Genomic DNA, 26019 nt, shown 5'->3' with positions numbered 1-26019 from the left:
GTTTTGAGAGCAAAGTATTAGTATAGTGTTCCTAACAAAGTGCTCAGTGAGTGTATGTTCAAGCTTCCAATGGTGTGGAGCTGTCTGTGATGCTCAACTGGGTGCTCTTCATCCCTATCTAAGCCCATGCCTCTTAACAGTACCACAGTAAATTAAGAAGATACAGTAGTGTATGACTGAGGGGGAAGGGAAGAGAACCCAGCAGAGAGGGATCTATAGGAGCTTGCAGTATTAACTTTGAAAGTGTCCATTAAGCTGTGTAGATCAGTGGGTGGAAAAATCCTAATTTAATGCATTTCAACGTCAGGCTCTGAAGCAACAGTATGTGAAAACTGTGCAGGGGGTGAACACTTTTGCAAGGCATTAGTGCTGAGAGTACAGATGGTGAAGGGCAGCTATGGGTCGATACATCCTTTTTGGCCCACCACTATATCAACCTTGCAGACAGCTGACACACAATATTTGATACCTCTCTGTGTAACTCCATTATCTTGTTTAAGAAAGTGGATCTTTATTATTTATTTTCTTGTTTATTCTTATTTTGGGTCAAGATGTCTGGATCTAGTTGGATCATGTGCTGCAGTAGCTGTTAGAGCCTAGACCTACAGCACTTCCCAGTAACAGTAGCCTACACAGGTGGTCCACAGTCGATGGTATGCTGATGTAGAGAAAGACTTTGGAAATTGAAAAACATGTAATCTCATTATCAGTAACCTACTGTTACCAAGATAGTGTATGTCTTGCTATACTGATTTATGGTCCTATTCTGAAATACTAATATTTTTTTTCAGCTCCCTGAAAATTCTGAATACAGTGAGCATCTCCTGTGTCGTACAGGGGCTTGCGAGCTGCAGCTGGACATTTCCTAGAAGGAGAGAATGGTAGACTGACAGCACTGCTCAACGGGAGGAGGAGGCGTTGAGTCCCACGTGTTCTAGTCAACGCGGATTCGCCGCTCAATGCGCGCATTCGCACCACTGTTTCCAGCATCTCGGAGGCAGTGAAGAAGACGGACGATTTATACGCCCGCAACCTAACTGCCCTAAAGGGGTATAGTATAATATAGGTGTATAGTCTTCCCTAGCTCTGCTATTTATTTATTGTTTACCCTCGCCACCAGACTATGATTTTTTCCTAGTAGGCGCCAATCAGAGTGTCAGAATGTATTTTTCTAACTAGAAACAGCTGTTTGTCGGGAGATGCGGCTAAATCGTTAGAAGGGACCCAGCGGCTCTATTTGTTAGTGTCACCTGCAGTTGGTCCAATTATTATTCTGTTTTGTTTATTCAACGGTGTCGCTACATGCAAATCCCGGGGACTATGTGAGCATCATGCTGGCGGTGAGATGCCTGGTGTTCGCTGCAGTGTGTGCACGGTTTGCCGTGACAGGTAAGATAGGTTGGGAGGGAGAGGATTAAGCCCCATTGCTTTTAGCCGCAAATTCAAACGCTCTACCTTGACATACCGTGACATTAATTACTTTCCCTTGATTAATGGCGCTTTATTGTGGAGCTGTATTGACATATGTATATATAGGCAGGCCTATCTCATTTTGGTGCTGCTTTCTGTCATAACCGATGGAATGGATTTGCCACAATTTCCCCCGCAGCGCGCCGTCGAGATGGGCTCCGAGGTAGCCTGCCTACGCAGTAAATCGCCAATACATTGGCATTTCATCGTTCCCGTTAACAAAAGCCCATTGACTAATCACTCTCTTGCCTCCTGGCATGCAAAGGCTGGAGCAGCGCCGTGACGCGGGATAGAACCGTGTGGGAATGGGAGCCAGCGGAGGACCGGGGGGAACGGGTACCGGTTGCCCAGGAGGTCACCCAGCCCAAGCGGCTCCTACAACAAAACGACTCTGAGGGAGAGCTGGTTCATAGCCATTTGGACACCCGGGTGAAGAACCTCACCGAGGGAGCGCAGGTGAGTGATCTCTCTGAAGATGTACAGCCTATAGGCCTAAGTGAAAGTAGAATCGCAATATCCCTGTCCTTGTCAATAGCCATTCTCAGTCAAGAGGCCATGCTGTGGCTGTTCTCTTGGCAAACACATAGATTAGAGAGTAGGCTATACTTAGAAAGAAGCTCTTGCCTCAGCTCTCACAAGCTTTGAAAATTCCATAATTCAGGGTGACATTAGGAGGTACAGAATAATAGTTTAACTTCCTCAAAGCCTGACCATGGCTCTGCCAAATTGAGCATAAGACTGTTCTGAGGAATTCTCTAGTGTTTGCCATAATGTAACTCCATACAATTAATTGAGAGACAAAATTGTGCTTAATTGAAAGAGTTTGTCATTGGCAATTTAGCTGTATGTGATTCGGGGGGGGGGGGGGATAATGAGGAAAGGAGAGGCAACAGATGTCAGGGTTTTTCATTCTCCAAAAGAAATAAGATGAACAAATCACATCCAATTACCTTGCCTTGGACATGGCGGCACCTTTCATTAGTCAATGTCATGTAGAAGAGTTCTCTCATCAATGATTAAAACCCATTTGGTGAGGAGCAGGCTGAAATGCACAGATTCTCCCGTATGGGACAGAAGAAATGTATGTGATGTTTCTCATGTGTCCCACTGCTGGACCAGGAATGGTGAGGCTAGCATGGCTAGAGAACAGGTTAAACTGTTCCTTAGTAAGAGAATTAAGTGAGACTGGTGTCTTGTGTGTAAGCATATCATGATTTAATGACCTTTTATGCGCACTTGTGCCGTGCTGTATTTTCAGCTAAGATGACTCAAGGTCAAATGGCTTGCTGTCTTTTTCTCCGTTGCTCAGAGAATGTCGGTCTACCAAATGCATTTATCATTAGTAATTGGTTATTTATTTATAGAATCTCACAAATTTCTTACGCCTGAATCTGTTGCCTTGTGAAACTAAGGTTACGAAAATGGATCAAAGTTCCTAATTTACAATAAGCATGAGGTGGAAAAGCCTCAACATCTGCTCCCAAAAGTGTGTAATTCAAAGCTGCCCAGGTTGTTGTCTAGTTCCAACAATGGTCCAAGTCCTCTCTACATGTTGCTCTTATTGAACTAGAACATTTGTTGATCGTATATATATGCGTTTGAAGACATTTACTTGTATCACAGTTTGTTGTACACAGGCTTATGTCTACCTCTGTTCCACTGACCTGTGAAACACTTTGAAAGTGCATCTTTTCTTCCTCCTTTTGAAAGTGCTGATCTGAAAACATCTGACTTGTGTTAGCAACAGATTCGTAACACCTTGCTGTCACCTATATCATCATGTTAGATCACTTCAAGAGAGGAAGGGGTGTGTGAGAAGGAAGGATGTGTGATGAAGTGTTTGAACCGGGCCTTCTTTCATCTGATAGGGCTTAATTGATTTATACAGCTCATGTCTAAGTCTGACTTGAACTGAAATGACATTGACCCCAAGTGCTCCCTGCCTGGTCAAAAGGTCATTGCTGTCCGTCCACTCGAGGAGGTCATCCATTCGGTTATCTATCCTCCGTCCACACTGGCTCTCCATGGGGTCCATTCAGTTGACCTCTCTCCTCCACATCCTGTGTCCCACCTGATACCCCCCCAGCCTGGGTCCCAGGCAGCACAGGACACCCGGGGCTCCCGCCCACCTGCCTGTCTGCATGCCGATCCCGTTTCTCACCTCCACCGCACGCCTCTCCCATTACCTTAAGCCTATAAATACAGCCTGTCAGTCACTCAGCGGCCAGTGTCCCTGCTTCACACGGCCCTAACCTTGAGCTGCCCTCAGCTGCTGCCTGTCCCCCCCCCCCCCCCACACACCTCTCTGAAACTCTGCCTGCGTGCCCCCTCCCTCCCTGAGTCTGTGTGTAAGACCTCAGGGAGGTGCCCTCTTTTACAAAGGGCTGACTGCATAGGGTTTCTATGAGTTGGAATATGTGAAGCAACGTGATATGAACAGATTTGTTCTGAACAACATTGGAAAAGCTCTTTTACATGAATGTAGTGATTCTATGTGAATGCGATGTGTCTCGGAATGACAGCCTAATAGCCATGTGGCAAGTTGAATTTGGGATGGATTGAAGGTTGTCCCTTCCCTGATTCAAAGGCTTATTTTAAAATGTCCTCCCCCCTTCATTTTCAAACCTGATAAACAGCCATACTCTCCTTTACAGAGAAGACTTTCCCGCTTGCGTAGAATACAATAAACCCAGAGAATAAATGAGCTGTCGGCTTATTTGATAGGTTACCGTTGTAACTCCCAGGTTGTGAGCTCTTGACTGTCACAAACTGGGGTGACATACAGTCCATCTTAATGACATACAGCCCATCTTAATTAGACTGTCTGGTTTGGCTGTGCGCCGCATTGTCAATCTTCCACTGTCAGTTTTCATTGGCAGTCCCCCCCAGATAATACCTCATCTGATGGGGCCCACCACAGAGAGAGACTAGACAGTGGTGATGGGGCCCACTGTGGAGCAGGACTAGACAGTGGTGATGAGGCCCATTGTGGAGCAGGACTACAGTGGTGATGAGGCCCATTGTGGAGCAGGACTACAGTGATGATAGGGCCCACTGTGGAGCAGGACTAGACAGTGGTGATAGGGTCCACCACAGAGAGAGACTAGACAGCAGTGTAGAGGCCCACTATAGAGCAGGATTAGACAGTGGTGATGGGGCCCACTGTGGAGCAGGACTAGACAGTGGTGTTAGGGCCCACCACAGAGAGAGACCAGACAGTGGTGATGGGGCCCACTGTGGAATCAACAGGGTTACATTGTATAGGTCAGTCCGATCGGCCAGGTACCCATAATGATGGGGCCCACTATGGAGTGAGACTAAACAGTGATGATGGGGCCCAGCACGGAGCAGAGCCAGACACTGATGATGGATAGGGCCCACCGCAGAGCAGCACTAGACACTGATGAAGATGTTGCTGCTGTTCTCTTCCACCTTGAGTGAGGTTGTGAAGAATAACCTTTCTCATATGTCTCAACACACCTTTTAAAAGCAGTGTCTGGCGCTGCTTGTGCTTACAAAATAAATAAATATAATAATAATAATAATAAAGTTGTAATAACAGCCTGACCAACGCAGTGTGTAATTGATTCCCTATTCAACTGAGGGATTCTACAAAACCAAGGGTATTTATTCTGAATGTGTGCAAGCTATTATCATTTATCAACTTATTGTACTGTAGGAATTGCATCTGAGCTAATTCTAGGAATGCCACAGCAAAGGGCAATCAGGTCTTGAGAATGCTTCTGTCACTTTGAAAGTGTTCAGTTAGGTGTGTGAATGTAGTGTTGTGACTCGGTCTTTCTTTCTCTTTCTATTTATTTTTTTCACTCTATTTTTCTCGCTGTTCCTCTTTATTCATCCCCCACTCGTATCTCCCTTATATATCTTTTGATCTGTCCATCATCACGCCTGGTCTCTCCAGCTGTCCATCATACTGTATATCTTTCTTTTCGTCTCTCTGTCCTCACTCCTTTTCACACTCTCTTTTTGTCATTTTCTCTTTTTCACTTACTGTAGTCCTCCCTCTCTTTCTCTCATTCAGTCTTCTAGGGCGCAGAGGCTAAAAAGACCTTTTGCCTAATCGATAAGTTATTGAATTGTTTGTTTAATACAATAAATGACTTCAGGCATGAGAGGTTCTGTTTCTGGCCAGACTGGTGTAATGGATTGGATAGTGAATAATGTTGATTATCTTAATTACAGACCATAATAACGTTGGTGACACAATGTTTCTCAATTGTTCCTTCCCCAGTGATAACCAGCTACTCTAATTGTGTGTGTATTAAAACATTTCATACTTTGTGTTCTCTCTCTCTCTCTCTCTCTTTCTCTCTCTCTCTCTCTCTTTCTCTCTCTCTCTCTCTCTCTCTCTCTCTCTCTCAGCCTGTCCATCTGGCCCAGAGCAGTTTCCTGGTGGAGGCCTTTGGCAAGTCTTTCATTCTGGACCTGGAACTGAACCAGTGAGTCAACAACACACAACAACACACGTTTGCTAACCCTAACCCTTTGCCAACAGTACAGTATCAGCAGCATTTTTTGTTGAACGAGCTTTAGTGAAGGGCTGAACAGAGAAACCTAGTTTACTGCCAGTCTATTTACCCCGAAAGCGTGTTTTGTCTTACGTGCACACATACAAACTCAAACATTGAGGTCGGTTCATCCTCAGTTTGAGTCAATCGAACTGGACATGCTCCTTCAACTCGTATTGACTGGAGCTGAGTGTGAACACGCACACACACTCATATTTTTCTGTATTTTTCTCCTGACCACCACCACCCCCACCCACTCATTCTCCTCCTCCTCCTCCTCCTCCTCCTCCTCCTCCTCTTCCTGTGTAGGCAGTAATATGGTCAGGCTGCAGGTTCACTGACTATCTTAATCAAGCAATCTCTGTCCCCCTCTCCTCACCACACACACTGTAAACATTGTTTGAATGGATCGCATTTTCAATTAAATTGTGTCTTTGACCTCAACTCTCAAAGTGTTTGATATTACACAAGGACATCTTCCTTCATGTACAGTACCAGTGGTGTAGACTTAAATCAGTCAATCAAATGTCATTGTCTATGTGTTTGTGTGACAGAATGATAATGCAGCTGCAGGAGAAATGTCATCCCTTGCTTTATCCTTTCTTTCCTTCAGCAATCTCCTGTCTTCAGACTATGTGGAGCGCCACTTTGATGAAGAAGGGAAGCCGTCTCAGAGCATGGTAGGACTGGGGTGCAGCGATACTGGCGTACAGTATGAAGGCATAGTGTCTTTGGTCAGCGAACCCGAATAAGATTAGAAAGGGAACGGGTCCAAACGGATTGGCGGCCACCTTCCGTGCCGACTGTTAGGACCTCTGTCGCGTTGCTTTCACCTTGCCCGGCTGGTTGGCGCCACAGTAGGACGCAGGGAACGGAAAACTGGCCACGTTAAGAGTGTTGAGAGCTTCCTTCCGCAGTGGCAAAGCACCCTGGGGCCATTCTCTGCCCCTCCCACCCCCCCCACTCTCTCTCTTTCTCTCTCTCTTTCTCTCTCTCTCTCTCTCTCTCTTTCTTCTTCTCTCTCCCAGACCACCTGGCCAATCAGAGCAAGGTTACCATGGCAACCGACAGTCAGCAGCAGAGCTGGCCCACATTGGTCTGGGTACTGCGACTCGTTGTAGGAGCGGGAGGGGATTGACAGAAAGAGAGATGGAGAAAGAGAAGGGAGAGAGAGAGAGAGAGAGAGAGAGAGAGAGAGGAAAAGTGACCGAAAGAGACAGGGAGGAAGGCAGAATGTGGTATTTCAAAGGATGGAGCGGAATGCTTAATGGAGAGTAATTGCCTGTTAGCCAGTGAGTGGGCTACGCTGGAGATTGGGGAGACTGGGTACATATACTCTACACACACACACACACACACACACACATACACATACACATGCAAACCCTTACATATGAACAGTATCTGTGCATATAAACACATACAGCACACATACACACACACACACAAGAATGTACACACCCGCAAACACAGCACACACACCAGGGGACACACATGATTCATGAGGACACATTTTGACTTACACATGCATGAACAAATCCCCTCTCTCATAAAAAACCTTCCCATCCACATCTTGATTTATTTCATTTTATTGACCAGACTGCAAATTGTGTCACATTTTTATTGGTCCCTGTGGATCCATCGCATTTCATTGCACCCACGTACTGCCTGTTAGCGTAGAATCTCAATGACGCTTGAATTGAATAGAATTAGAATTGAGAGGTTAACACGAGAAGAGTAGTCGGAGGAGAGAGGTGTGTGTGTGTGTGTGTGTGTGTGTGTGTGTGTGTGTGTGTGTGTGTGTGTGTGATTGATTGCGTGTGTGTGTGTGTGTGTGTGTGTGTGGTGAGAGAGAAGAGGACTTGTTCCCTCAGGTGTCTTGTTCCCTCAGACAGGAATAGCCACAGTGCGGAAGTTTAGCGAAAGTCGAGATATGCGATTACCCTTGTTCATTTTGCAAGGTCCTAACCCCTGAAGGTGCCAGAGGCCAGAACACAAAACTATCCTCGGATGAAAAATCTGTCCAAAGCCCAAGTCTTTGATTTTCTCCTTGCAATTTTTCCTCAGATACATTTTGAGAATTCTCAATGAGAAGGAGGTAATGAGATTTTTTGGGAGTAGGCTCTTGATTGACGTGATCATGGCAGCAGGTGTATGTAAAGTGATGCCTCGAGGAGATAACATTTTTATTAAACACAGAGCATTTTTGGGTAGTCAAATGGAAGCGGTAGAGCTAGTGTTTATTCGTTTATTCTAGTATCTATTAGTATCTATAAGTGTCTGAGTGTCAATTCTGTAGCTATACAATATGTGACACCAGTTAGATATGAGCAGCTGTGGAAACAAAACGCTGTAGGATACTCTTTTGAGTTGTAAAAGGAAAGCACACTGAAATGGAAATGCTGTAAGAACAATTTGATTGCTCGAGTGCAAAATCAGAACACAGAACTGTTGTGTGTCAGGGATCAGCGGTGTCGGTATTTGCAGCGACGGCTCTCTTTCTGTGGGAGGTTGGAGCCTTTCCCTCTGGTCTGAGGGGTCTTCATAGCAGCAGCAGAGTCACCCCTAACATCTCCCTTCTGGGTGGTAGACTGGCCATGTCTGTTTCTAGACTGTTCTCTGGCCTGGTCAAGCATTAGTGCCGTCTCCTGGCTCACCTAGATATGAATAGATACATATGGTTATTGGGAGATAAAATAATTGGGAGACCAAAAGGAACCCATGACATGACCAACTCTCCTATGACATCATGATGAGTGCACATTTTCAGTTTTTAAGTTCTATAGGAATAGGACTTCAAATATAAAAGTAAAACCAGGAAACAGTATTAGTTAGAAATATGTTAGAAAACTAGAGCTTTTTTTTTTTCTTTTTTTTTGTTCTCCTTTTTTGTTATGCCCTTGACTGAATTATAAGAACAATGATTTGATTATGATCTCTGTGATTTCCCCATCGGAATATACACTCACCGAGCACTTTATTAGAACACTATACAAATACTGGGTAGGGCCTCCCTTTATTAGAACACTATACAAATACTGGGTAGGGCCTCCCTTTATTAGAACACTATACTAATACTGGGTAGGGCCTCCCTTTGCTCTCAAAATAGCCTCAATTCTTCATGGCATTGATTCCACAAGATGTTGGAAATATTCCTTTGAGATTCTGGTCCATGATGACATGATTGCATCACACAATTCCTGCAGATTTTTCAGGTGCACTTTCAAGCTGTAAATGTCACGTTCTACCACATCCCAAAGGTGTTCTATTGGATTCAGATCCGGTGACTGGAAAGGCCAGTGAATAACACTGAACTCATTGTCATGTTCATGAAACCAGTTTGAGACGACTTTTGCTTTGTGACATGGTGCATTATCATGCTGGAAGTAGCCATTAGAAGATGGGTAAATTGTGGCCATGAAGGGATGCACATGGTCAGCAACTCAAATAGGCTGTGGCATTCAAGCCAAAGTGTGTCAAGAAAACATTCCCCACACCATTCCACCACCTCCACCATGAGAAGGTGTACAGGTGTTCCGAGTAAAGTACTCTGTGAGTGTATAGTATATGGTGGCAAACATTCACACACTTTAGGCTAAAAGTTATTACACATTGTAATATGAAGTAAAATAAGAGTAGCCATATTTGATCCTATGATGGTTGAGATCAGCCATTAAGCTGTCTACTTTGCAACTAGTTGACGCGCATCAACCAATGGTTGTGTGCCATGTCATGGACTGCGCAGGCGAGCATCAGATTGCTGCAGTATATCATATGATGGGGAGGGTAGCTGCATGTAAAATATTTATCCAGGCGAGATCTGGCAGGTGACTGCAATATAGTCGGTCTGGAATGTGTCCAAGGATTTCACCTTCAATACCTTTGTGCGTGCGTGCGTGCGTGCGTGAGTGAGTGCGTGCGTGCATGTGTGTGGGCGTGTTTTCTTTATGCCTTTGAGTGTCTGTGTGTCCTTCTATTGAGAGCATCTGCAGAGTGCCCATTACCTTAAGCGCAGACTTCCCCACCCTTCCAACCCCCCTCCAGTATATCCTCTGAAAGGACACTCAATCCTCCTTTGCTAACAGCGTGTGAGGCAATCAGATTTCCTCCATTTACCCTTGTAATCCTGCCCTTTATTTATTTATCTCAGCCACAGTTAAGTGCTCCGGGCTTCCTATGTAATTGGTATGAATAGACCAAGTGTCTTTCCCACAAAAGAGAGGGAAGGATGCTAAGCTAAGGTAGGCTTTAGCTCCAGGGTTGGAGGTGAAGTGCAGTTGCACGTACAGTATTCCCAATAGTCCAATGTTGCGTCCACTTTGTCTACTTTTTGGTGATCCTTAAGTCTATAAAGATGCATCCTGCTGTGAATGCAGCTTAGAGTAAGGTTTAATTTTCGAGCAAGGTTTGACCAAGCATGTAGAACCCAGGTTGTTGTTTGGCTGGCTGAGGTAAGGTAAGGTCGCTACACTTCAATACAGCTTTTCTTTCTTGCTGTTTGGCGGTCCAGACGATAGTGGTCTCAGGTAACACGCATGTTACAAACACCTGACACTGACCACCCCCCCCACACACACACACACACACACACACACACACACACATTCCTGACAGACACTCACATTCCTGACAGACACATACAGTGCTCTGCGTAAGTAATGGGACAGTGAAGCAATTGTTTTTTCTTTTGGCTCTACACAAGTTTGGATTTTAAATCAAACAACTACTACGTTAAAGTAGAGATTCTCATCTTTTATTTGATGGTATTTGTGTACATATTGAATTCGGAGGCATTTGCTCACACTCGAGCAGACAAGATATTTCTGTACACTTCAGAATACATTCCGCTGCTGCTGTCAGCCGCTACAATCATGTAAAGTGGAAGTTAGCCAGTTCTAGCTATACATGTCCTAACGTTAACACCCCCCCTACCATCTGTTTCACAGATGAGGTGCTGTAAATCTTGGGCAGATCCTTTTTTCTCTAAACTTTCAACTTGTGATCACTCTGGTACATGATAACATCTTATCTGTCCACAAGACCTTAGTCCTCTGCAGGCTTTTTAGGTACTTTATAGCAAACTGTAAGTGACCATCCTTTTTGATTTGATAACTAGTGGTTTGCACCTTGCAGTGAAGTGTCTGGTGACGTATTCTGCAGATGGTAGTCTCTGACACATTCACGCCTACCTCCTGTAGAGTGTTCCTGATCTGTGGGGCAGTTCTTACATGATCTCACGTTAACTTCCCAATACAAGCCTGATTCTCACCAGCCAAACCTTTAACACCCAGAAACACCTGACCCTCTCACCCGCCATCACTCTTGTTCCGCAATGAAACTCGACTCATACAAAGTCTCTGTTCCTCACCCTAACTGTAGGTGTAGGTTTTCTTGGCTGTGGTTTTACAGTTGTCATTGATACAGCTCTATAGTCCCAGCCCTGGTCAAGCTAATCAGTGATCGATATTTGTGTGTCTGTCTGTGTCTGTGTCTGTGTCTGTGTCTGTGTCTGTGTCTGTCTGTGTGTCGTTTCAGAAGTTAATGTAATAATGACATACACTCTAAATAAAAACCCACAGTACAAAAACCCACAGTATATTGTCACAGTTTGCCCCATCATATCTACCAAGTAGTAGTAGATACTGACAAGGCCCATATTTGCCCATATATCTTGCTCTGACTTTAATTGCTGTTTGTTTGTTCACAGGGTGGTGAGCACTGCTACTACCACGGGGGGCTGCGGGGGGTACCAGGCTCATGGGCAGCCCTCTCTACTTGCCACGCATTACGGTGAGTGAGGGCACCACTCTGTGCCCACCCCAGGTCCATCCAGTGCCCACTCTGCCAGTCGTTGGCAGCCCCTGAACCAGAACCTCGGGGAACTGGACTTTAGCATCGCCACACTGAGTCGAATACAGGGCCTATACCACCCTTCTCCATCATTTGAAGTTACAGTACATCCAATCTCTTCAGACTCTTTCTTACTTTCTTTCTCTGCAGTGGGATGTTTTCCGATGGGAACTTCCCCTACGGGATCGAGCCTGTCCTCAGTGCCAGTGGGGAGGTGAGTGTGAAGGGACATGGGGTGAAACTCTGACCAGGACCTCTTGGTGTGGTATCACTGTTGTCTTTAGTGCGTGTAAGATGGCTACAGTACAGTAATGTAAGACCATGGCTCAAAGAGATCTGTATGTCAGTCTTTCCTCTATCTTCATATCCTGCTCTTTCTTTTTCCCTCTCTTTCTCTCTTCCCCTCCCCTGACTATCTTTCCACTCTCGACTGTATCTCTTTCCCCTCTCTGGCTTACCAGGAGTGCAGATAGTGTTATTCTATCTGTCTGTTGGCGTATGGAAAGTATTGAGTTGATACCCAATCCCAAACAGACTTGCCAATGTCTCATCGAGAGAGAGAGAGAGAGAGAGAGAGAGAGAGAGAGAGAGAGAGAGAGAGAGAGAGAGAGAGAGAGAGAGAGAGAGAGAGAGAGAGAGAGAGAGAGAGACAACTATGCTAAACCCATCTCTTTCAGTAAACCTCCAAGACCACTCAAAGCCATCTCATGGGGCTCTTTGAAGCTAGCGTTCATCCCATCTGTCTCTCAGTTACTGTCTGCCACGGTTAACAGTGTCTCTGCAACTCTTGTGTGACTCTCTGCCGCACATTTGGAATACCACAGATGATGAAATCTTTGACATCTATATTCTATACCTTGTATTTTTAAAGGCGAGTCTTTCAGTCATTTGATTTGTTTCTATGTTTGATACTCATCTGAGGCGAAGGACATTTTCGCCTTTTACGCAAAATCAGTTTGGCCTGTAACACATATAAAAGTGACAGAGAGAAGGATAGAAGAGCAAAAGTGGACAAAATATGCTTTAGGGGGTGAGAGGGAGAGAGAGAGAGAGAGGGGGAAAAAATTAGGGGAATGGAAGAGGCTGAACGTTTTTCCATTAAGACCTAGGGGTAATGGAGGTTGAGCTCCATTACATGGACTGGAACGATAGATCGATGTGTCCTCTCTCTCCCCCTTCCTCCCTCCCTCCCTCCCCTTACACCATTATGACTCTCAGATGGCCTCCCCTCTTCCCCTCCTCCTCCTCCCCAGATGGGTCATTTTAAATCATAAAGTATTTAGTCCCTGCTCAAGTTGTCTCTCCCTGACCCTGCAATGCCCGATGGTATTATTGCCATAATAAAAACCCATCAATGGATCAATTATACATTATGGAGCTTCTCTCTTCTCAATACTCAGCTACTAAGAGATGATCAGTCAGCCAATGACAGAGGGACGGCAGTTTGTCATAAAACATTATAGGAGGCGTCCCTTTGTAGAGGTCTTGTTGTTTAGTTTTTTTGCCTAGCATTTTGTGACTAACTTAAAAAACAAAAAGATTCACTTCACAAAATAATGTGTTTTGTTGTTTTGAGCTTGACTCCACCAATCACACTACAATTACTATCCTGCTGCTCTAACTCTAATGTGTCTTCATGTGTACTGCAGGAGCAGAATGATCACGTGGTGTATCGTATGCCTGACCTGGACCTGCTGCTTCCGTACTGCCCAGGTGAGACCTTCGGATAACCCTTCAGATAACAACACATCTCTCCCTCCATGTCTTTGCTCTCGTCAGCTCCTTGAGTGTTCCAATCCCAGAAGGTTCTCTGTCAGCTGACTTACCGCTGCAACAGTACATACAATCGTCATGTGTCTCCCTCTCTACCACTCTCCCGCCCTGTCTCCTGCTTTCTGGCTGACCGCCTTGTCCTCTCCTTGGTTCACCTGAGACTGGAAGGCCACTCCTCCCTGGCCTTCCAGTCCCATCCCCACTCCCTCCCTTCTCAATCCCTCCCCTCCCCAGTCCCATCCCTCCCCATACTGTCTGTCTGAGTATTGATTCCCTGTTCAAGATCACTGGACAAAAATACATGGCTGCATCGATCAGAAGGGTTTAATAAGTGTGCGTTTTTGCTGAGACTGCTCGTCTTTCCTCCTCCTCCTCAACCTCCTCTTGTCTCTCCTCTCACAACTGTCTCCTACCTTCCTCCTCCTCCCCGCCAGGTTGTTCAATGAACAGAAGTGACCCAGAAGGAGACTTTGAAAATGACGGGAATGCAGACAATGACACGGAACCTAATGACGATGGCATCTTGTTAGAGCAGGAGGAACCCGTCTTCACAGAAGGGTTGAGGCGCTCAAAGAGACAGGTGAGTCCCTACGATGCATGTGCACGCACGCACGCACACACACACACACACACTTACCTACATAACCACACACATACTCACATTTAACCTGACACACACACACATTATCATCATCCTCATCAGTGAACACCCACAGACTGTGACCCCCCCCCCCCCCCCACCCCCCCCACTGTCACAAAGTCACCAACAAACAGAACACCGTGAACAGCCAAGGTGCAATAATGAAACGCAATACGACGACACAACACAATCAATGTTTCACAATCCATTTAATCTAACACTGAAACACAGTCAATGAACTGTCTTCATAGGCCCTGCGTTGGCCACCTAAGCCACCATATCTCACTTACATATTGGCCGCAGTGTAGTAAGAGTGGAATTACAAAGTCATCCGAGACAGACATGGCAATATCCCTTTTCAGAGGCACAGCAAAATTATAGCAGATGAATTGAGGCTGCAATCAAAGTTTCGGTGCCCTCTCAAGGACGTAGACTATAGAGCGTCACCCGCAGTCGATCTGAATGTGTCCTCAGTGGAGGTGACGGTCGAACCAGACCGAACTGATACGGCTCTCTTTTGCCCCCTGTAGGTTCGCCGCGGTCAGCGCACGGTCCAGACTGAGACCAAGTACATCGAGCTGATGGTTGTCAACGACTACGAACTGGTAGGTTCACTGAGGCGGTTAGCAAATGCTGTACTAAACACTAAACCAACTTAGGATAAAGTACAGATTTAATAAATGAAAGAAAGAAATGATGACAAACATATAGTGACCTATACAATTGACGACAACGTTATATAATTATATATATATATATATATATATATATAGTGTATGTACAAACCAGAGGGGCACTATGAAGATGACCCTCTTCATGAGTGATTCATTTGGATATGAAGGGGCCAGTGTTGTCTCTCCTCTCCTCTCCTCTCCTCTCCTCTCCTCTCCTCTCTTCCTCTGCTCTTGGTCCCTGCCTCTTCCTGTGAGCAGTTCGTCCAGCTGCGCAGGTCAGCATCTCAGACGAGGAACTTCGCCAAAGCGGTGGTCAACATGGCAGATGCGGTAAGAGCACTTCTCATCCACCGGATTGCAAATCAGATAAATATGAATCTTACACAGAGAACTCAGCTTTTCCCAGCTGCCCCCCTTCAGAACAAATGGTACAATGGTCGAATGTGTTTTTCACAACTATGGTTAGTATCGGTATTAGATTTGCATGGACGTACGTTTCGTTTCAGCGTTGGCAGAGTTGGCAGAGTTGGCTCTCTAGTGATGACTGTTTGTCATGGCTGTTTGGTCTCAGATTTACAAAGAACAACTCAACACCCGGATCGTGCTTGTAGCCGTGGAGACATGGTCGTTCCAGAATATGGTCTCCGTGGGCGATGACCCGTTGCTGACCCTGCGGGACTTCATGAAGTACAGGAAGGAGAGCATCAAGGAGCGCAGCGACGCCACACACCTCTTCTCGTGGGTTTTTTAGCAATAATGACCTGACATAAGGTCTCTGTAACACTGTTAGAAGCTTGACAAAAGGTTCCCAAGTAACACTGTTATCTGTTTCCTGCAGGGGGCGGACTTTCCAGAGCAGCCGTAGTGGTACAGCCTACATGGGGGGTATATGCTCCCTCAGCCGGGGTGGAGGGGTCAACGAGGTAACATGCAAATGCATACAGTACACACACACGTGCACGCACACACTCACGCCCGCAGGCAGGCTCAAAACATAATGTTTTACTTAAGTAATAGGTTTTGATGGAATAAAGTTGATTTGAGGAGTGCTATGTAGGGGAATGCTGCAGTGTCTGTTTCCCATATAAGTTTATGAGCCTGAACGGTGCTTATAGTTTATGAGTGGAGGAGTTTTCTCACTTCTTTATGTGTGTGTGTGTGTGTGTGTGTGTGTGTGTGTGTGTGTGTACGTGCATTTGGGTTTGTGTTTCAGTACGGCAACGTGGGCCCTATGGCCATCACCCTGTGTCAGAGCCTGGGCCAGAATATTGGCATGATGTGGAACAAGGAGCGGCCCAATGCTGGTAAGACCCTGTGGCAGCAGGACCCTAGAGGTTCAGCCCCCTACACGTGACAGTCCCCAACACTAGTGACAACATTAGATGACTGGTTTAGTGGAGAATACAGCAGATCTGTGAAAAAATACATATACAGTGTCCTGCGTAAGTAATGGGACAGTGAAACTTTTTTTTTTCGGCTTTATACTCCGAAGATTTGAAATCAAACAACTGGTTAAAGTACAGATTCACAGCTGTTATTTTAGGGGATTTGTGTACATATTGGTTTTGCCATTTAGAAATGACAAAACCTTGGAGTCTGCTATTGGTGTCTGTCAAGATAAGGACCAAAGAGGGTGTCAATGAATGTCAAGGAAGCTATTATTAGGCTGAAAAATCTGAAAAAAACTATCAGACACATTGTACACAAATACAGTACCATCAAATAAAAGCTGAGAATCTCTACTTGAACCTAATAGTAATTGTATGATGTATAGAGTCAAAAGAAGAAAAAATGCTTCACTCTCCCATTACTTACGCAGCGCTGTATCGATTAATCTAACAGATTAATTAACTAATTGTCTTAATCTATAGGAATAGGAAGGGAAATGCACACCTTTGATTTTGAGGCCATCATTTCATTGTGAACTTGGAAAGTACCCAATTAATCCCCCACTCATTGTTTAGGCGCCACTTTGGGTTTCTTGTCTTGAAATGATTAGAGTAGTAGATTAATCACCTAATAGGGCAGCCCTAATTTGAATATTTGAAAACATGAGTCTCTTGTCAGGCACAATGAAAGTATGGAATAGTCTCAGAAATACTAACGGCGCATGCAAGGCAAGCTAAATAAAGCACACCATTTCAAATCTATATTTTACCAGGTCTGCTACACAGTAAGGAAAGAAGCCTCTAGCTGTTGAGCTTTGTTCCCATAACCCTTTCAACTACCTTTTTATACGATTGAAAGTGATGTAACGTTCCAGTATTACCACTGAAAGTCCCAAACAAGCAACAACCTATTTACGGACCTGAGAAATTCTTGACTTGTTTTTTCTCTATTCGTTCCGTTCCCCAGCACCAAGACGCTTACAGTAGCACCTTCTCAGACCATGTGTACACAAGTTGCAGACCCATCATAAGAATGCATATAAACCTCTCTTTTAACAATGCTCATAGGAGGGTTCCAATCATACAAACATATTTTTTTTAAAGTGTGAAAATCTGTTGCTAAATGTCTGGAGTGTGGAGGCGCATGCAGTGCCACCTTGAGGATAAACTTTGAATTACATGTTGTTAATGTGACAGGTCAGGTGGTGAAGAATTTCTCAAGTTCTATAATCATATTAATCTCAATTAAACAATCATATTACTTGGGTGAGGTACAAATGGGTCATTTACCACAATACCCTGGTGTTTCTGTCCCATAGGAGATTGCAGGTGTCCAGACCCATGGCTTGGCTGCATCATGGAGGACACTGGGTGCGTGTAAATATCAAATGTGATATTAGGCTTAGGTCTTTACCACAGGGAGGTAATGCTCTGACGAAGGTCATGCGACTGAAAGCTTTGCCAATGAATTGAAATAATGCATCGATCCTGGGCAGAGACCCCCTTCTTTAAGGTCCTCAGCACAATACTTTTGCACACCTTATTTCATAGGATGATTCACATAGGTGATCACAGCTGACTGCTTTCATTATTGGAGGTTATAACTTATGTTGCAAGTTTAAACTGCTGTATGTGGTTTCATTGTTTAGATGTAGACTTCCCTTGAACTTATTCTACACAGTAGTTGAGACCAAGAGTAGCATATATGATACTGAATGACTGGTTGAGGATTCCAATCATGAATAGGTCATAATCGTAACTGTTTGTAACTGTTCTCTATCTCCTGCACGTTGTTTGTTAGCTACTACCTTCCTAGGAAGTTCTCCCGCTGCAGTATCGATGAGTACCTGCGCTTCCTCCAGCTGGGTGGGGGCAGCTGTCTCTTCAACAAGCCCACCAAGGTGAGCTCTGGCTGTGGGGTTGGGGGGTGAGTCCACAGGGGGTGGAGGGGGTTGGTGTCTAGGAATACTGCCTTTCTAGGGTTGGAATACTTAAAAATATTGGTTTTGCTTGGACTGAGCAGCCTCTCAACACAACCTTCAATTACTTAAAAATAAGATTATAGAGCGGTACCTTTTTGTCCTGGCATACAGTAACGAACTAGAGGTGCGTTGTCTACAGCAGTCGACAGCACTGCTGTAACGGTCTTGGTTATTGGTGTCGTTTATTTAACTAAGTATAGTTCCCTCATTCTCTCCTATTGTGACAACAAATGCTTTTAGGCCCAGTGTTAACTCCCTACCTCTTGTTTCCATAGTTGCTAGACCCCACTGAGTGTGGAAATGGTTTTGTGGAGGTGGGAGAGGAGTGTGACTGTGGATCCCAGGTGGTGAGTAAACATCAGCTACACTATTGTAGGCCCACAGGCACCATCCAGAACTAGATAATAAACAGTACTATAGTATAGTATATGATATCGTGTAGCATAGTATGGCGTAGTTGAGCGTAGCACACTATAGTAGTGCAGGATGGTAACCTACTGAACTGTAGGTGGCATTGTGAGAAATTCACACTTCTCAGCCAATCATAATGCTTAGTCGGCTCTATCCGTTTTATAATATATAGTCATATTGTTACGTACCCCGGCCCAGGCCTAGGGAATGGGTGAGGCATGTAACATAGGACACACGCAGACCGTCACAGTGGAGCAAGCACAATGGAGAACAATGACACAGAGGCAAGGAAACAGTATAAGGATCATTTATTTGAACAAAGGCTAAGGAAAGAAGGGGGGGGAATTGTGCCCAAAGAAAGAAACAAATATAAAGTGAAGTCCCTAATCTAAGGCTAACCTAGGTCTAAGAAGGCCGCTAGACACAGTCTAGCACCCCCACTCTAAACTGACCAGCAGATGGCACCTGCCCCCAACTAACTAGTGTGTATAGACAAAAGTAACCCATGTGCAGGAATGTATACCCATGGGCTGCTCTCACCTATGCTACTTCTCTCCTGTATCCTGAAGGGAAAACACAACTTAACACACTTAAGGCTGAACAGAGCACTGTAACACCAACACAGGCTCTGAACAGGTAGACAAACAAATGGAAGAAGAGGGAGAGGGGAGGAAGTGCAGGGTTTAAGTATGACCGGGCCGTCCTCTGATTGGCTCTGGAAGTGATTGGGGAATGAGGTGCAGCTGAAACCAATTGATTGCCAGAATACCGGTGGAACACAAGACAACCAAAACATACATATGACATTTGTGATGTTTTTTTTATCCAAAGCCAGTTTGAATGCATGTATATATGGTCCCAGCAAGTATTGTAGGTGAATGAGATGAAACTGAAATGGATGTGTTTCCTGTTGTTGCAGGAGTGTGCTCGGAGTGGAGGAGCCTGCTGTAAGAAGTGTACCCTTACCCACGATGCCATGTGCAGCAACGGCCTCTGTTGTAGGGGCTGTAGGGTGAGTTCTAGTAGTATCACTTACCAATGATATCCTCAGACCCAAGTGTTTAAGTACTGTCTGCAGTTGTCGTTTTTTACTATATTATTGCTGTGGAAAAGCTACCATGTATGGTAGCCATAGTTTTTGTGAAATCTGGCACCTCTAGAACCAGTCTACTTAAATACTATGGCAGTATGTTTGGAGTCATTGTCTTACTGTACGATGAAGCGCCATCCAATGCATTTGGAGGCATTTGCTTGTACTCGAGCAGACAAGATGTTTCTGTACACTTCAGAATACATTCTACTGCTGCTGTCAGCAGTAACATCATAAATTAAGACAAGTTAGCCATTCTGATCTGTGGGACAGTTGTTTTGGAATTTTTCTTAATTATGGTGAGCATTCTTTGGTCATCCATTGTAGAAGTCTTCCTTGTCCTACCAGCCTGTTTGCAATTGCTGAGCTCACCAGTGCTTTCTTTCTTTTTTAATGATGTTGATTTTGGTAAGTCTAAGGTTTTGGCTATGTTTCTGGTAAATAGGGGGACTATGTATAAAAAGGTTGCCCTTACCAATCTGAAAAAAGAAAACATCTGATTTCAAGCTGAGAATTACACATTAACTGTTTGATTTCAAATCCAAACTGTTGGAGTGTAGAGCTAAAAGAAGACAAAATACTTCCTCTTTCCAATACTTATGGAGAGGGCACAGTACCTTCAGATTGCTTACAGTAATAAGCACCCAAGCAGAACTGTCCTTATTTACAGCGTGTTTCAGCACCACATGTTGTACAGTATTTTCATGTACATTTGAGATGCAGGAGTGTTTTCCACTGGGAAAACGTTAGTGATAAGTGTCCCTCTCTCTCTGTTGGTGTGAGACAGTATGAGGTGAGGGGCGAGACGTGTCGTGAGGCGGTGAACGACTGCGACGTCCGTGAGACGTGTACGGGAGACTCAAGCCAGGTGAGGGAGCTACAGACATTACAGCATGTCAGTGTAACATCATGACACTTCTGTATTGTACCTACCTAAGCACACGCTGAAGATTTACATTACATTTACATTTACGGCATTTAGCAGACGCCTTTATCCAAAGCGACTTACAACAAATACATTTGTTAAAGTAAGTGAATCATCTATCCAACACTCATCATAAGACAAAGTAGTCAATGCTCACACCAGGGGCCATTGGCAGTCGTAATGCCAGAAGCCAATTTTTTTCATTAGAAGCCAATTATTTATTAACAGAAAGCTTCGGCCGAAACATTTGTTGTATGAACTTGTTTCCTTGTGCTGTAAAAGAAAAAAGAATGAAGAATTGTTTAAAAAAAAAAAAAAAGGAAATGGGATATTCTGCGGTTTCCCTATTCTGTGTGCGAACCCACTCCTGAGTTCTGATGCACCTATCTAAGCATGCAATGTGTAACTAAATCACATGATCTGTTGTTTTGCTTTGCAGTGTCCTTCTAATGTCCACAAATTGGATGGGTACATGTGTGATCTTGGACAGGTAAATGAACATTGATCCACTAGGACAGGTTTTAGGACCAAATGAGAGCATGTGCTTCTCAAGTAAGTAGCCTATATTCTTCCTCGTGCCTGTCTCTATGACAACTGTTAGGAAATTTGTGTCTGCCGAAAACCAATTTCTATATCTCTTTATAGCTTTGCTCTCTCTCTCTCTCTCTCAGGGCCGTTGTTATGGGGGCCGCTGTAAGACCAGAGATGGCCAGTGCAAGAGCATCTGGGGCCACAGTGAGTATCAACAGAACTTTGATTCTCTCTGTTCCTGATCTACCGTACTCATTAACTAAAGGGGGGCCCGTTACTCAATGTGCAGTATTCCATCATCATCATCTCCATCGTCACCCTGATCTCTGGTCCAGCTTGTGCATTCTTTAATCAGAGGTGTGTGTGTGTGTGTCAGACTCAGCTGATCGTTTCTGCTATGAGAAGCTGAACTCGGAGGGGACAGAGCAGGGCAACTGTGGACGTGACTCCAGTACCCAGGGTTGGGTACAGTGCAATAAACAGTGAGTGGCTGTTCTCACCAGGTCCATTGTGTTGACGGCCTTTTGTTTGACAGCTGTCGAAGCACACGTTAACGCACCTCGCCTCACTCCTCTCAAAACAATGTTTTACACGTGTACAGATTCTCTCTCATCTGTCTCTCTCTCATCTGTCTCTCCCCCATCTGTCTCTGAGGGATGTGCTGTGTGGGTTCCTGCTGTGCACCAATGTGACTGCCAAGCCCAGGTTTGGAGAACTTCAGGGTGACCTCACCAGCCTCACCATCTACCACCAGAACAAGTACATGGATTGCCGGTAAGAGAGCGATGTCATATTCTTGTGTTTCCTTGCATATGGCTTATATGACGTGATGCAAGTTTCTACGCACTACTTTCTTGGCAAAGTGTCACCTATTTATTTCGAAAGCTAGAGTTTTAAATAGTGTAGTCATACGTAGAGGTCATACAATGAAATAGTCGTGTTGGTGTGCTTCTAAGTTACCTTTCCCCTTCCCCTCTCCTGTGTCGTCAGTGGTGGCCACGCGGTGCTTGACGACGGCTCAGACCTCGGCTACGTGGACGACGGTACTCCCTGCGGGCCAAACATGATGTGCCTGGACCGCCGCTGCCTCCCCGTCCCCACCTTCAACCTCAGCACCTGCCCCGGCTCCTCCCCCTCCCGCATCTGCTCCCACCACGGGGTGAGTCCGCCGAGCCGCCGTGCCGTTTAAGGTTCTGGAGGATTTTGCAGATCAGGGATGATATGGCCAACTGACCTGGGTCAAGTAGTATTTGAAATGCTTTTGCGTTTGCTTGAGCTTGCCTAGAGTGCCAGATGGGCAGGGTTAGCACTTTGGGGACTGTTTCATGCAGCAGACAAATAAGTAAATTACAAAAACAAATAAGATAAGTATTTGAAATGATTTCAAATAGTATTTGAACTCCGGTCTGGTGGCCAAACACTGCTCCTGGAGAACCTCTGTGCGTGCTGGCTTTTGAACTAACCCAGCAGGGAAACACCTGATTCAAACTCTAGGTCTTCCATTTTGAATCAGGATTACTTTGATAATTTAGGTGTGTCAAAGCTGGACTAGAACAAAAGTCTGCAGTACACACTTATTTGGAGTAATTTGGTATGACTTCCTAAATGTTACTATGGTCTAGACTATTAGCTTGATGTCCAAATTATTTTTGAGTCATTTGGAGTGACTTCCTTTTCTTAAGTCTATCTAACTACAGTATGATATATATGCCTGTATAGATTATTTAAATTGGACCTTTGTACCATCATTCATTAGTGTATTTGGATTGACTGACCATTCTGCTCTAGTTTTTATCTGGTTTGTTTGGACACACGTTTGATTGTCATGCTTACAGTACATGTACTTCATACAGCATTTCTGAATTTCATTCTTGGATCGCTTGACTTATTTCTCCGTTCTCTCTCTTTCCCTCCTGCAGACGTGCAGTAATGAGGTTAAGTGTATCTGTGACCCAGACTACACTGGGAAGGACTGCAGCGTGTTTGACCCCATCCCTGACCCAACACCCGCAGATGGTCCTGAGAAACACAAAGGTTCGTACAGTAAGACCTCACTGCTCCCTTACGGTCAAACTACACCAACGCCATGACGGCACCGTAACATCTCCGTACCGCGAGCCGCAGTTCAACGACTCGCGGTGATCCACGAGACATGCTTGACAGCATGCCAAAGCAGCGCAGGTTTACACTTCGAGTCTATTTTCCTCGGCAGCGAGTGTGTAGAGGCATAGATGCAGAGAAAGTAGCACATAGAATCAAATCTAAATTCACAAATAATCTCAGTCATCCTAAAACTAAGTAGGTAAATTGCAAAAATCACCCTGCACACATTGAAAGGTTCGGTACCGCATTTTAGGTATTGTATTAAAAAAAGATAAACAGGGTTGACGCCATTCTTGATGTCATGCAGGTACAGTACGCTGTGGGCTACTTCTAACCATGGGAATTGCAGATGAGTTGTTGAGGTTTCAAGAATATATCCTCCTGTTATGAAGTGTAGCCGAAATTATTTTCAGATAGCTTCCCTTTATGAAATATCGCCTTTTTTACGATCAGATAAACGTTTGTGACAGCGCATTTTGTCTCGCTCTTGGTGCAGTACCCTGAACTTAACTGTGTTAATGGAACTATGACGGTACACTCTTTGTTTTGGTGTTGGTGTCGTTTCGCCGTTACTCAACAAACGTATCTGAATGACGCTCAGGTTTAGAGTTTCTCTGTATCAAACAATATCATTGAGACAGGTTTTTTTCCTGCAGAACATTTCAGTGTTAGGATGCTAGGCTGATCATGACACCACTACAACAGACTGAACCCAATGCCCCTTACTGTAGAAGTATGTAAGATTCACTGTCTGTGTACAGTATTGACATACATATTGATATTGGGACTGACTTGCTTTCCAGCTGGCCATATTGATATAAAAAGGCTAAATACTCTCAAGTTTGTTTATGGATATAGAAAAAACATCTGAACCTTGTTCAGTGTTTACAGTGACAGAACAGTGTTACATTTTTCCTTGCTCTCAGCAAATAAGACAGACATGAGAGACAGAAAGGGAGAAGCAGGCCACAGTAACGTCCAAACAACTCCTATCTTTCTTAGTGTTTTCTCCACTCCTATCATGTTCTTTCTCTCTGGGTGTTAAATAAAGGTGTAGAGTGTTTCCTCTGGTTTTCTGATGTATGTTTAGCGGTCTTTGTGTTTTGTCCTCCCCCACCTTACCCCTTCCTTCACCCCCCCCCCCGCCCCCCCCCCATTCCTTTCCTTTACACAGGTCCCAGTGGCACCAATATCATTATAGGGTCCATCGCAGGTGCAATACTGCTGGCAGCTATAGTCCTAGGGGGAACTGGATGGGGATTTAAGTAAGAGCTCTGGCATGCCTCTTTCCATGTGCCTGTACATTTCTAACAGCTTGCATTCCTTCAGGCAAGCACTCGCCCTCACTACACTGGTATTATACAGTATAGACAGTCTATGTATGACTAAAGATGACCTCTGTTTCAATCGCTACTCACGCTTAATTTACTGTACACATAGTACACACACAGTAGGTGCCCACTGGATGCTTTTTTGACCTTACAACACATACAACAATACCCCATGAATGCCAATTTGACCCGTTTCACTTATTTAACTCCAAGGACTCCACTCTTTCCTAACCTGCTCTGCATGGCTGTTGTGGATGCCCTATTTATTCTGTGTATATTATACTTCTGTAGGACTATGCTATGCTATGCTGCTGGTGTGCTGTGCTACACCATGCTATGCTATACGTTTCCGCTATTGGTATTTGGAGCTTGCATCGATTCAAAGCATGAGTTGAAAACATGAGGGTAGGGTCCCGAGGCAGTTGCAAGTCTCTCGGTGGTCAAAATGGCTTTAAGCACTTTGATGTCACAGGAGACTTCTGATTTCTGGAGATTATGTGGTTAAAAGACTAGTTGGTCAGGGGGTGGGGGCTGTCGATACAAGGGAAAAAACTGTGAGCCTCAAAGTGACCTGTCTGCCTTCAGTGCTGGCTCTGCTAATCTGACTTTGCTTGGCTGCTTGGCTCAATACTCCTGACATGAGCAGTCAATGTAGTACTCAGTCATCTGCCTGTTTGCCTGTCGGTTGCGCTAACTTTCAAACTCATCAGGAGTTGCATGTGTGTGCGCATATCACCTGTGTGTGACAAAGAGGTCAATCTTCTGACTCCACCTCCCCCTCTCCCACCATCTCTCACTCTCTCCTCGTTGCTGCCCTGTTGCCATGGATACAGGAACATCCGAAGAGGAAGGTATGACCCCGCCCAGCAGGCTATGGTCTGAAGTGAACTCATCCTACATCACAGTCCATATCCAGCCCCACTCCCATGCCCAATTTTAGCCCCCAACCTTAGTCTATATCTTAATCTATGTCCACCTCTCAGCACTACAAACAAGCCCTACTATCCTGAGCCCCCCTTCCGCCTTGCCTCCAATCATTCTATTCTATCCTAGCGTTCCAGACCAAACACCAAGTTCTTCCTAATTTCTCTCTTCTAGTCCCCCTGTGCCCGTCCACTATCCTAATCACCTGTCCAAGCCCATTGAAATCCCATGTACATCCAACATACTGAAATTCATCAACTGTGTGCTCTCACTCCCCTTCTCTCAATATGCTGCAGTAGACAATATCCCCTCCCCATCCCCCACAACGAACTTCACTGCCATTCATAGTGTCTAGCTGCTATCTGTAGTGGGGGTTTGCCTTTTGCATCCCACAGCCA

At 44.9% G+C, this 26019-nt stretch overlaps 1 protein-coding gene across 1 annotated transcript; it reads left to right on the top strand.

The window, feature by feature from the left end:
- Positions 1-1331: 1331 nt before the first annotated feature.
- Positions 1332-25579, top strand: adam11 (ADAM metallopeptidase domain 11; the record flags this gene model as incomplete). Its single annotated transcript, XM_083687151.1, has 26 exons — positions 1332-1389; positions 1736-1926; positions 5854-5930; positions 6613-6679; positions 11707-11789; positions 12000-12063; positions 13499-13562; positions 14057-14202; positions 14793-14867; positions 15195-15266; positions 15508-15674; positions 15775-15859; positions 16150-16240; positions 17644-17695; positions 18126-18225; positions 18582-18653; positions 19637-19729; positions 20595-20675; positions 21172-21222; positions 21404-21467; positions 21640-21745; positions 21918-22037; positions 22254-22422; positions 23183-23297; positions 24541-24631; positions 25531-25579. 26 exons carry the CDS (start codon positions 1332-1334, stop codon positions 25577-25579), a joined length of 2403 nt encoding a protein of 800 aa, XP_083543277.1.
- Positions 25580-26019: the final 440 nt, after the last annotated feature.

The sequence above is a fragment of the Argentina silus genome (assembly GCF_951799395.1).
Source record: "Argentina silus genome assembly, chromosome: 16".
NCBI lineage: Eukaryota > Metazoa > Chordata > Actinopteri > Argentiniformes > Argentinidae > Argentina > Argentina silus.
The sequence above is the reverse complement of the archived record's forward strand: the minus strand, read 5'-3'. Positions and strand labels throughout refer to the sequence as shown.